At 40.7% G+C, this 13,203-nt stretch overlaps 1 protein-coding gene across 1 annotated transcript; it reads left to right on the plus strand.

The window, feature by feature from the left end:
- Positions 1-1,326: 1,326 nt before the first annotated feature.
- Positions 1,327-12,461, plus strand: LOC133890746 (uncharacterized). Its single transcript, XM_062331268.1, has 24 exons — positions 1,327-1,682; positions 1,821-1,930; positions 2,624-2,696; positions 2,795-2,856; positions 2,952-3,093; positions 3,515-3,733; positions 3,832-3,898; positions 4,242-4,647; positions 5,052-5,199; positions 5,280-5,440; positions 5,670-5,769; positions 5,880-5,954; positions 6,052-6,186; positions 6,447-6,539; positions 6,947-7,129; positions 7,215-7,319; positions 9,775-9,933; positions 10,286-10,330; positions 10,437-10,658; positions 11,122-11,228; positions 11,315-11,371; positions 11,477-11,561; positions 11,641-11,919; positions 12,010-12,461. The coding sequence occupies exons 1-23, from the start codon at positions 1,542-1,544 to the stop codon at positions 11,803-11,805; spliced, it is 3,060 nt and encodes a 1,019-aa protein (XP_062187252.1). The 5' UTR covers positions 1,327-1,541; the 3' UTR covers positions 11,806-11,919; positions 12,010-12,461.
- The last annotated feature ends 742 nt before the right edge of the window (positions 12,462-13,203 follow it).

The raw sequence follows: 13,203 nt of genomic DNA on the forward strand, positions 1-13,203 counted from the left end.
CACCATCACTTACTTAAAACTTAAACAAACGACCCGATGTCGACACGTATACTTTATCTTGCGATCTTGAACGCCGACAAATATCTCCAGCTCCCGATCCCTCGGACAACTTTGTCACTTCTACTAATATTCCTTTCGCTTGACTTTGTCAACACGCCGTCTCCATCCACATTTCCATATTTTGCTTGCTCTACATACGTACAACTAGGATTATCATTGACTCCACCCGACCTCCTTGATCGTTCGGCCGTTTAGCTCTGATCATCTCGCCATCGACCGTCAAGTTGCATCCATCACCTGCAAACTATGAGATAAATAAATATGTATCTCCAACTACATAGGTAAATACAAAATCCCTGTTGAAACACATCACATAGAAAACATGAACACCAGATGATTTGTTGTCACCCTCAGTACAAGCACTGGACCATTCGATGTGTACATATCTTTGTGCTCTGTAAACCTCCTACAAAATGCTCCGATGAAGCCTTCAATGCTCACCTTGCTCATCACCAGACCATCCGATAAGTACAATCTCACCAGAAGTCGTTTTGCAAGCTCTATAGAACAAATGCTCTGGTGAAGCATCCGATGCTCATAAATCCAATAACCGGACCATCCGGTATGTATATCATTACCAAACATGTTTTTTGAAAAAATTAGCCCGACGTGCCCAGTTTCCCATTATCGGACCATCTAGGTGTACACTTTAAATTTTGCTTTTACATTAAAATACTTTGACGTGAAAACTGCTGAACATCGGACCATCCGATAAATTCAATTTTTCTGAACTACAACCACTAATGTATAAAGCAACTAGCTGTTTATATGATATCAATCTTTAGAGCCTTAGAGAAGTGGTAAGACCATCCCCAACCATATTCTCTTCATTTTGTTCCCTTCCTGATTCTCTTTTCCGTTCTCATTCACTTTATTTTCTCTCATCTACAAAAGTTTCCTTTCGAGGGGGAATCACGAAGAGAAAGGAGGGATAATCTCGTCCTGAAGTGAATGACTCTGAAAATCCCGTCGTGAAGGGAATCGTAAAGGGAAACCGTTAAAACGCTGAAAGAAACAAAAATTCCTTCACGACAGGATTTTGATTTCCGAAATGAAACGGTTGGGCATGGACTAAGAAGATGGGATGAACCAATGAGGGGCAGTAAAAGTTTTGTGAATAGTGAATTGGAAAGCTATGCAACCTTGTGACAGGTGGATGGACACTAGTGAATTTGGAAGATGCAAATCAAAGGGCTAGGAAATCTGACTAATTTTCCTAAGATTTTGTAGACAGCTGAAACAAATCATCAGTGAATTGAAACAGAGCACGCGTATTATCATTTGCGTTTCAGTTCAACTAGACTAGAGTATTTTTCTTCCAAAAAAACCAAAGGAAAAAAAGGGAGTCCCATTTGGCCATCTGTTGCCGGCTTGCGATTTCCCGTTCCTTCCTGTCCCCGACCTCTCCGATCATCCCATACGGCCGCCGCCGCCTCCTCCCCATATCCCGCGTCCGCCGCCGCCGTTTTGTGGGGAGCGAGATGGCGCTCTCCGCTGGCGATGTGCCGACCATGTACACCGTCCTCGTCAACTCGCTCAGCGCCGACGAGGCGCCGCGACGGCCTGCGGAGGCAGCTCTCGCGCAGTGCGAGACTCGCCCGGGATTCTGCTCCTGCCTCCTGGTAAGCCATTCCGCCTCCCCCCGTACTCCCGTCGCTGGCTTCTAGGGCTTGGCCCCTCGCCTTCTAGTCCTTGTCGTGTCCGATCCATGGGGCGACTGCTTCAACTCTGACTGAGGGAGCTGATTTGCTGCTTCGCAGGAGATCATCTCGGCGAGGGGATTGGCTTGCCGAGAGGACGTACGCTTGCTTGCCACGGTGTATTTCAAGAACAGTATCAACCGCTACTGGCGGCATCGCCGTGATTCCTAGTGAGTCCCCACTCGACTCCGTTTGTTAATTCTGAATGACCTACTGATTTTTTCGCTGAGATTCAGAGTATTGGTATTGTCTGCTATGAAGTCTGCAAGTGTCAGTGAGCGTGCAGGGTATTTTTGTTCTTGAGAAGAACATCACCCTGTACCAGAGAAGCTCTGCTGGAGTTCATTGTTGTAATTCTTTTATGCTGCAGCATTTTCAAGATCGTGTTGCTTATGTATTTAAGAGAGAATTCCTTCTGTGCCATTGAAAGTTCATCCATTCCCTTATATGCCACTAAATGTGTCAGTGGCATGTGGGTCCAGACCCACATGTCATTGACACATCAAGGGAATGGATAAATTTTCAGTGGCACAGGAGGAATTTATTCTATATTTAATGCCCTTGCCACTTTGGTTAGAGTCACTGGCAATCCTCACTTTAACTCATGGAACAGTAGCCACCGGTTTCCAAAGGAAGGTTGAGCTTCTACTACATTCATATCGATTTGTTCTGGATAACCTTGTCATGGAGTAAATAGTTCCTTAGATTTGTTGGTATTCCAAACTCTACATTTCTGAAATAAAATTTCTGCTCAGACTTTTATTTTGGTAATTTCGTGTTGCATAGTATCAATGGCACAATTCTTCAACTACATTTTAATGGTTTCTGACATCTCACTTACCTGATTAAATTCTTTGGTGTAGTGGAATTAGCAACGAGGAGAAGGACCACCTTCGGAAAAATCTCTTGCTAAATATACGTGAAGAGAATAGCCAGGTGCACACTAGATAATATGCATTCAGTTTTAGTCATATGATGGTAAACACATATTATTTGTATTGACGAGAGTATGTTTTCTTAATGTTGTAATATAGATTGCACTGCAGCTAGCTGTACTAATCTCCAAGATTGCACGCTTGGATTACCCTAAAGACTGGTATGTATTTATGGCACAGCTGTTATCAACTATCTTGCACATGAGTTGAATATGCCCTTCAAGGCTACAATGGTTCCTCACATCATGTCATTCAGGCCAGACATTTTCTCTGTATTGGCACAACAACTGCAGTCTGCCGATGTTCTTGCTTCACATCGTGTGTTTATGGTCCTGTTTCGAACTTTAAAGGAGCTGTCAACTAAACGTCTTGCTGTGGATCAGAAGAATTTTGCAGAGGTATTTTTAGTTGATAGAAGCCACTTATCCATGTGTATCACTGCTAAGATGTGCTTGTGTTTTATTTGTTGATCTTTTTTTTTGTTTGGTTTCATAATAGCTTTTTGCCAATGCCCCATAATGCATGAGACACAACATAGCAGATGCATATTAAATCCGTTTTTTCTTGTTTGAGCACATTAAGGCATCTCAAAGGATAAGCAGGTGGATCGTTATGATGTGAGCCTTTCACTATTTTCAAGTTGTTCTTGAACACATGTCATCCATATTCCATAGAATTTAATTTTGTGTTACTGTTTTCTTAAAATGTGAATTCATGCAGCTTACTCTTACTAATCCTATTCGTTGTAATCAGGTATTACTTAAAATACTGTTCGCAAAGTGACCAGCATATTCTTACACATCTTGTTTTCTTATGTAGATCACTAGCCACTTATTTGAGTATACCTGGAACCTTTGGAAGAGCGATGTGCAGACTATATTACAGAATCTTTCTATGCTCTCGCAGAGGAATGACATAGATTCCATTTTGGAGCAATCAAACGATCTTATTTTGATATGCGACCGGTGGTTGCTCTGCTTAAAGATCGTTCGGCAACTAATTTTTTCAGGTTATGCTAGTGACTCAAGAACTGCACAGGTAGGCAGATTATCTTTTTTGCTCATAGTCTTACTGCTACCGAATGTTCATAAGCTGTTCCAGAAGCAAGAGCTGCAACTAGCTGTTGTGCTTTGTAGGAAGTCTGGCAGGTCAGGGAAGTTTGTCCAACAGTTTTGACTGCCACTAAATCCCTTCTTCCATATTGTAAGTTACATATTTTACTTATCCCTTTTTTCTTCGTAGTTTCACTTGAGCATTAATTCAAATACCCAGAAATTGCTCTGATGACCTTGCTTCGACTTCACCAATTATGATCGACCACAAGATATATATTTAAAATTTAGGCGTTATTGTTTTGAGATATCTTTTTATTGCCTTGCCATTTAATCTACTAGCAAGAATCTGCTATTGAACTATTCCTTTTGAATTTCCTTTGGTTATCCAGAAAACTCAGAGACTGATATTGTAGTCTTTTGTGTAAATACGTCCCCATTAACCTCTCTTCTAAGATCATACAAGTAAATTGTCTGTTGTTTTTACTTGACAGACGACTCCTTTAAAGACAAGCAAGCTAAACTATGGGACTTTGCAAAAAGAGCATGCACTAAGTTGATGAAAGTCCTTGTTACTTTACAAGGCAGACATCCATATTCTTTTGTCCACCAAACCGTGCTTCCAGCTACAGTTGACTTCTGTTTGAATATGATTACAAATCCTGAACAGGCTGGTACATCTTTTGAGGAGTTTCTTATACAAAGCATGGTTTTGGTTAAATCAGTATTGGAGTGCAAAGAATACAGACCAAGTCCCACAGGGCGTGTGATCAATGAAAATGCACAGCCTTTAAGTTTGGAACAAAGAAAGAAAAACTTTGCAGCGATGGCTAGTGACATGCTGAAGGTTGTTTTGCCTGGTGATCGAGTTGTGTTGCTGTGCAACATGTTAATAAGGAGGTAAAGTTTTGATTCTTTGGCAAGCATATAGTGAACCATCTCAAGTATAGGTAAGATAAAAATATGACTTATCCCTTATGGTTAGTTAAGAAAAGCATACATTACTGCTGGACAAGCAGCTGAGCACATCATTTGGCCAGCAATGTAGTGATATTAGACTCATTTCATATGTGCGCCGAAAGCATAGCGCTATGCTCAATGAATCCATCTATAGTATAATACAAGTAGAGCAGGTTATGTTGATGGTATCTATTTTGTATATTTTCTGGTATTCACATTACATTTACACACACGCACTCCTGAAACTGGATGATTTTTTTCCCACTTGAAGCTATGTTTTTATATTTTTCATTTAGGGTTTTTCTAGCCTTCTAGTACTCAGAAAGTTCCCAATTCTTGTGCAGATACTTCATTTACACAGCTAAAGATTTGGAAGAGTGGTCAGAGAATCCCGAGTCCTTTCACCATGAGCAGAATTTGGTTCAGTGGGCTGAGAAAAAACGGCCATGTGCTGAAGCCCTCTTCATTGTTATCTTTGAGAAGTACCGAGAGGTGTGTACATTTAAATATTCGTTGTGGCTATGTGTCTAGTTTGAGTGCTGTAATGCTCATATAATCATGTATTGTGTCAGCTACTAGCCCCGGTTGTTGTTTCTGTTCTTCGCGAAGCTATGGCTGTTTCTCCACCACTAGAAACAGATGTTACATCTGGAATGCTTTTAAAGGATGCTGCATATACAGCTGCTGGGCATGTTTATTATGAGCTTTCAAACTACCTCAGTTTTAACGAATGGTAAGTTTGAGAGCAACTTAGTATTGATCAATGGTCATAGTGTAATTCTGTGAGTTATTTTAGTGAAAATAGTATCAGTCTTTGTAGAGCTGTTTGCAAATGTCCTACATGTTAGTATGTTACTATCTTATGTTTGTATGCGGACACTGTGACTAAGAATTATTGGAAAATCAATGGTCATAGTGGATTCTACTTTACTGTATTTCCCTGGTTTTTCTTTTTGCTACAGGTTCCACGGATCTCTATCAATCGAAATTTCAAATCGTCACCCCAATATGCGTATCATCCGTAGAAAAATTGCATTGCTTCTTGGGCAATGGATTTCTGAGGTTCATTTTCTTTAACATTATTTTAGACAAGCCAAATGCAATTTAGTTTTATTTCTGCACAACGTGTAAGCTTACTATGCCTTTAGCCTCTAACATTTGTTGCTCTGTAGATCAAGGGTGACACTCGGAAATTGGTCTACCATGCTTTGGTTGGATTGCTGCAGGATAATGACATAGCTGTTGGGGTATGTTCTACCTTTACAATTCCTTGGCATTATGAGTATATAGCTGTTTTGTACAGCTGTTTGATTTAATAACTTGTTCATTCTGTTCAACTTTCAGCTAGCAGCATGCTCTTCTCTGTGTTATCTTTTTCAAGAATCTAGTTTTTTTGAACTAGATTTGTTTGAATGTCTTCCTACATGTTGGACAATGAGTTTCAAGTTGATAGAAGACGTTCAAGAATTTGATTCAAAGGTCTGTATCTCAACAGTTCATTTTTTTGTTCTCCTTCAGCTTCTCTTTTAATCTGAGGCCCCCTGTACCCATTTAAACTGCATCTTATGCTATTAATCTATACCATGCCCAATAAAAGTTAGTCAGGAAGCAATGCATGGTTAAGTGAGGCTTAGTAGCATGTGTTTGTCACACACCAAATCTTGCACAGCTACATTTATGAATTTTCAGATTTCTGCCCCCCTCCCTCTATCTCCTAATTTTTATCTGTTTGTTTGTAGGTGCAAGTGTTAAATTTCATTTCAGTTCTTCTTGAACATGCGGGAGACAAGGTTATTCCATTTGCAAGTCAGCTGTCACATTTTTTTCAGATGGTATGGCTCAAGGATTTTAGTTTGATAAACATCCTGTTTTCCTGTTTGCTGTACTCTATTCATAGATTTTTCTGAGTGTGCATAGTGCTTCTGACGTACCATCATTTGCTAAATGTTACACCAGATGCGAACTTCCCAGGCAATATGCTTTCTTTGATTTATGCTTCACAGTTTCAACTTCTGTTGCTGGCTGTCATAAAAAATGTAGGGATATTACTGATTTGCCCTCGATAGTGTCTAAATAGTATTAAAAACAGCTGGTGAGCAAGTTAGTGCCTGTCCTTTTGTTTTTTCACAAGAATAATAACACCAAAATATCAAACTTTGATGGGGTTGTTCCAATAACCATTCTGATTTTCCTTTGTGATACTTATTTAGTTGTCTAATTTTGTTTTTTTTTAATCCAGATATGGGATGAATCTGCGGGTGAAAGCTTGCTACAGATTCAATTGCTAACAGCACTTAGAACTTTCGTTTCTTCGCTTGGATTTCAGTCACCTCTTTCTTACCACATGCTTATTCCTATACTCCAAAGTGGCATCAATATTGACAGCCCTGATGCTCTTAATCTTCTCGAGGACAGTGTTCTGGTAAGTGATTCTTAACCAAGTCAACACACACGCACAAGCACATGTACATGCACAAAATCTCTAACATTGAGAATCCATACTGCAGTTATGGGAAGCAACCCTTTCAAACGCTCCTTCCATTGTACCTCAACTTCTGGATTTATTCCCTTATCTTGTGGGCATCATGAATAGAAGCTTTGACCATCTGGAGGTTAGAACACCCCACCCCTAAAAAAAGAAGAAAGGAAACCTCTCTTTTGGTTCTTTAAGAATAAGAAGAATATCTTTGTGAGTACTATTTGTTTCCGAATGTCATAAGGCCGTATCGGCTACTAATTTAATCCATGTAAGTTTGATCATTTTACTGCATGCCAGCATGTGTGCAGTGCATTATTTGGGTTCTATAAATCCAATACGTAACTATTTGCCAGGATATTAATTAAAGTACTTCGTGATGCACAAAAGATGTGAATTATTCAAATCCATTTTTTCTCCTTTGTTTTTAATGGTAAACTTGCCGACAAGTATATCAATTACCACCAATTAAGGTTACCACTATGTTTAATTACAAAGTGTTTGTTGGTTTTGGTGCCATCATGTTTATTTATTTCGATGATCTCGGAGTAATTAATGTGGCAATATCATTAGGAGGTTGCAAATGTTGCTGCTTATGCTTGTGTTACTAGCTAGCACATGACATTGATTGGATTACCGTTAGGTTTTTGTAGAGTGGAGTCTTGTATCCTGTCGAAGCAAGCCGAAGAAGTGCCATACGAAGCACATGAGTAGAGTCGTGATGATGACAACAAATGAATGCCCTTGGTCGAGAATTGCAACAAAACAACGAGAAGTTGCTAGACAATAGACATAAGTTGTCACTAGAGCTACAGAAAGATCAAGATGACACAGGAATGACCTAGACCAAGATGACGAGTAGCAAGACAATAAATGAAGTTGTCACTAAAGCTACAGAAAGATCTAGATGACTAAGTTACATCAATAACAACAATAACGAAAACGACTAATGGACGAAAGAATATGTGGACTCGCACGGCATAGATGAACTCAAAGAGAGACTGAAACTTGGATGGACACAGCGGAAGACACGACCCTAAGACGAGACATACTAATACTAACATACTAATACTAACAAGAAGCAGCAGCAACAACGAAGCAAAAGCTAGAAATATGCAACAAGAGATTAAAAGCTAGCAAGCAATAGGACTGCAACAATGATAAGGGCCAAATAGCTAACAACCACACCAACAGAACAACAAACAGCCCACACAACAGCCACAAGCCCAAAAAGCACAAGCCATTGTCCACGAGAGAGCATTGCCCCATGTGAGACACAAAAGGAGAAGCCCACATCCCCACAAGACGATAGCTTCTGCCAAGCTGGTGACACTGAAGGAGCAGAGCGACGGAGTTGACGACAAGGCTCTGACCCACGAGCAACGCTTCGGGAGAAGAGCAATCTCGTCACGGATCTGGCCGTGGAAGGCAGCAGAGCAGAGCGACGGCGGTGTGGAACAGGTTAGATCTAGATCCTGGTGGCAGCAGGTGAAGCAGCTGAAGCAACCAAAGAGCGCAGTGGAGAGGCTGCAGAAGGCGACCAGGAAGAGTGGATCCAGGCCCAACACCAACACCAACGTCACCACCATGAACGCCGCACCGACTGGCTGCACGACCACTAGCCTCAGCGAGATCGCGTCGTCCTCCCAACACACGTGGTCGCTGGGAGGTGACAAATGAGGGCGAATCAACAGAGGAAACCGAAGGCGGGCGCAAGGCGTAGGCAGGCATGGAACAGAGCCACTACGAAGAAATTCTGGGAGTTATGAATGAAGCTTCGGACTCATATTGTTCATGGGTTGAGAGCGGGAGTTGAACTCTAGGAGGTCGAATATTCCCTTATTCCTCAGTAGCTCAGTGGTTAGTGGTCGGATGTTAACTGAGCTGAGTGCACTGCGGCAGGAGTAGATCGAGGCGAGCCGCGAGCAGAGCAGCGCGAATCCGGTCAGGCTAGAGGCTAGCCAGGGCGAATCCAGTTGGAGTGGGGCCGGCGGCGGAGAAGCTGGTCGGGGTGGATTGGCACTGAGGCGGCAAGAGGCGCCGGGCAGCACGAGCCTTAGGCGGGCGGGTTAGCTTGTGCCGAGGCAAGTGACACAGCGGGAGGCCGGAGGCGGGTAGGGTGGCCCGACTGGTGGCAGATCGAGTTGGTGGCCAAGATGTGTGGAAGAGACGTGTGGAAGTTGCAACATGCAAAGAAAAATCTTAATTTTGGCTCTATATACCATGTTAGGAATAAAAACTTGTATTCAATAGTAGCCCCTAGGGGCAATATATATAGTACATGATGAATACATGATAAGGACTCTAGTAATCTAACATATACGTAATGGATAAGGACTTTATATTCCTAACAGTTTTTACCTCATGTTTTACTGCCATGAAAGGACCAATTAAACTTTGGACGCCAGACCAAAATTCTTCATTATCAGTTCATATATTAATCTGGCCAAATTGGGTGCTTTGCAGTTTTAGATTGCTCTTATTTTGACTTCCAGTATATTACAGTTTACAAGTAACTTTCATTACATGCCAGTCTCCCAGATTTGGAGATATTTTGTTTGCTTTGCTTCTCAAAGTTAATTATTTTGCAGGTCACAATCAAAATATTTGAGGATTACACAATTTTTGGTGGACCAGAATTTTTGAAAAGCCATGCTGCAAGTCTAGCAAACATTGTTGATATTATTGTTGGAAATGTCAATGACAAAGGACTTCTCACAGCACTTCCTATCGTTGATCTTCTTATTCAGGTTACTATATTCCCCCCTAGTGAAGCAACTCTGATTTTCTGAAGAACTTTTGCTGATGTTTCTTACTGTGAATCTGTTGGGGCAATATTGATGCGATGGAACCTAGTTTTTTCCCCTTATTAAATCGATGGTAATCATAATTTTATACTTTTTCATAGGTTAGAAGCTTATCCTGAATATGTAGTGCTAGGGTTAAGGAGTCGTGCGCTGTGAATAAATTCATGGCCATTTTATCAGCCTATCAGGCCATGACATCCTGTAATTGAATTGTCTAGACCTATTTCTTTATTTTCAACTTGTTGCAGTTAGCTTTTTTCTTTTGATGTGATCTAACCAGAGCTTCTGGGTGCAGATCTTTCCTCTGGAAGCTCCACCATTGATATCCAGTTCTCTTCAGGTACTTTTAGAGTTGGTCTCGGGTCTGGGGTGCTCCAATGACTCTATTCCATTACATTGTTTTTCATTTCCACCAATCTGACTTGTCCATTCATGACCATTTCTAGAAACTTATCTTCTTATCTTTGAGTCAAGATGATGGGCAAAACCCTTCTAGGACAAGTGTCCGTGCATCCGCTGGAGCAATTCTTGCCAGGCTTCTGGTGATGAATACAAACTTTTCAGCACAACTATTATCAGACCCTGCTCTTTTAGCAAGCATCCAACAAGCAGGGATTTCTGTAAACAATAATCTGCTTCTTTCTTTAGTTGATATGTGGATCGACAAGGTACATCCTCCAGTATTTATCTGTTTCTTCCTTGCACATTGAGCGCTCTAAAGTTTCTTCCTTGCACATTGAGCGCTCTAAAGATTGAGGTACCTACATCACTTGATGCTCTTCACGTAGTTCTTGCTGTTAATGATATAGATTCTTTCAATCACATCATTTGTCTTAGATATTTGTTTACGATATGCTGAGCATATGGTCTAACTTATCTAACCTGTTCCTTGTTCAACATTTATCCCAACCAGGTGATGCTGTGATCATGGTCATGTTGTCAATGGAACTATGCATTTTTGTTCATAGAATCCCGCGCTTGTGTCTAGTGATAGAATGATTAAATACTCGATATCAGCCTCACTTTAATAATTGTGACATTTTTTAGCTGTGGCCGTGTACATCTTCTAAATTCTGAAAGAGTTCAGTGGTTTATGTGTTACTATTTAACAAGCACTATGTCATTGGACAGGTAGATGATGCAAATGTTATACAGCAGAAGGAATATGCAATGGCACTTTCCGTAATTTTGACCTTACAGGTACCTCAGGTCATCGACAAACTTGATGACATATTGAGGTAAGATGTTTCTTGGGCAGATAACTGAAACTTGAAGGCTGTCTTGTTGGTAGTTTGTTACTGATCAGTCTTATGATTTTATGCAGTGTATGCACTACTGTCATCATTGGAAACCGTGAAGTAAAGACCGAGGATGATACTAGGTATCATTTTTCCTCCATTTCGATACATTCTTGGCTGTTTTATTTCAGTTAAACCTTTGAGGCCTATACTTTTCTGTCTGTAACTCTTGATTCAATTATTTGCAGTGGTGATATTACAAGCTCTTCGTGGCTAGGCACTGATAATTCAGGTTATTCCAATACTTCAAGCAAAGAGTTGAGAAAGCGCCAAGTATGTCATGCTTTACTTAACTGTTCATTTCCCAATACAGCTTTGTAAGGGTACTGTTTCTGAAAGCTCTCTTGAGCAGGTAAAGGATTTAGATCCTATCAAACAAGCATCGCTAGAGAATGTGCTAAGAGAGAACTTAAAAGCATGTGCAGCTCTCCACGGGGATGCAGCGTTCAATGCTGCCATCAGCAGGATCCATCCGGCAGCATTTGCTCAGTTGCAGCAGGCCCTGAATACTGCATAAGATGTGCATAGCTCCTGCTTGATTCTTTGGCGTTCTTTTTAATTTGAACATGCTAAGGAACAGGCGTTGCATCGTGAGCCACCATGGTATTGAGTGCTGGGTGATTCAAACACAGTATGATCTACCTAGGCCTTTCGTCCTTGAGTACTTCAACAATAAGCTGCATGCTTCGATGTGTATAACATGCTCCTTGCTTCTTTTCAGGTGTTTCCAGTTTGACGCACTGCATTTTCCAGTCCCGCGGCGATGTACTGTACTGTTGAAGGCGGCATAAGCTGTTGGTCTCACAACTGTGTGTGAGCATGAAGAGGTGCTTGGTATGGGGTTGTTTAATTGTTTCCCAAATTTTGTGCTTTTCCAAAGTTAAGGGGGACGTTCCGTGAGGTTTGGTCACTGCTGAGGTCGTTTGATTTTTTCCCTTCATCCTGTGAGAGATAATTTGGGGGCATGCTACACGATTCTTTGTTGTTGTTTAGTGGGGTGGGATGAGTCAATGTTGAGGTTGGCGAGAGTTTTTAAATCCGAAATGGCTGGCTCGAGTCGTCCATGGGTTTATTTTTTCCTCCTGGTGAATGCGTGGCCAAAATGGGTGTAATCGTTGTCATGTGGAAGAAATACAACATTGCTTCGGACTGGAAATTCTGTTTCTTTTTTCTTGGTTTTCTTCCTTCACGCGGCACGCTTTCATGAGGAATTGTAAAAATTCCTCATGCTGTTTTATCCACGCTTTGGGATAGCTTCATTATTCAGTGAGATTATACAAACCATTCACTTACTTTATACGAATCCATGATCTGCAGATTCAATACAATAGGTGCGAAAAGAAAATTTTAGGTTGTATGTTGCATACAGAATTACAGACTCTTACAAAGGTAGCCATACATTTAATTACAAAGCAGCTGATGTTTATATATAGTATTAGTGGCTAATATCTTGTAAGAAGCAGGCAAAAAGCACGCCAAAAAAAGAAAAGAAAAGAAAAGAAAGAAAAATGCTTTTAAAGAAAGAAAAATGCTTTTTTTCCTTCTTCTTTTGAAACACATTATCAGGATTGTCGAAGATTAGTTCCTCATAATATGTCCGTAAATTGACTGGATATCTTCGGGTATAAAGATTAATCACAAGACAAGACAATCGATGTATACATGTTCGAGCCTTCAATTAGAGTAATACTCTACATCCTGTGAGGGTTTTGTTATCGTATATTGATAATCTCGGATATAAGTACTATAGCTAAAACTATTACAGAGAGTAGATCGGATCTAATCTAACTTAAGGCTAAAGTCATCGAATATCTTCTCTGCTAGGGTCTTGATGCTTGTCTCTAGTTGTCTCGTGTGTTTCGTGTTGTTCTCTTTTTCTCCCCTAACCTTTCCAGCTTATATAGGGGTGATATAT

The sequence above is a fragment of the Phragmites australis genome, chromosome 14 (assembly GCF_958298935.1).
Source record: "Phragmites australis chromosome 14, lpPhrAust1.1, whole genome shotgun sequence".
NCBI classification, from domain to species: Eukaryota; Viridiplantae; Streptophyta; class Magnoliopsida; order Poales; family Poaceae; genus Phragmites; species Phragmites australis.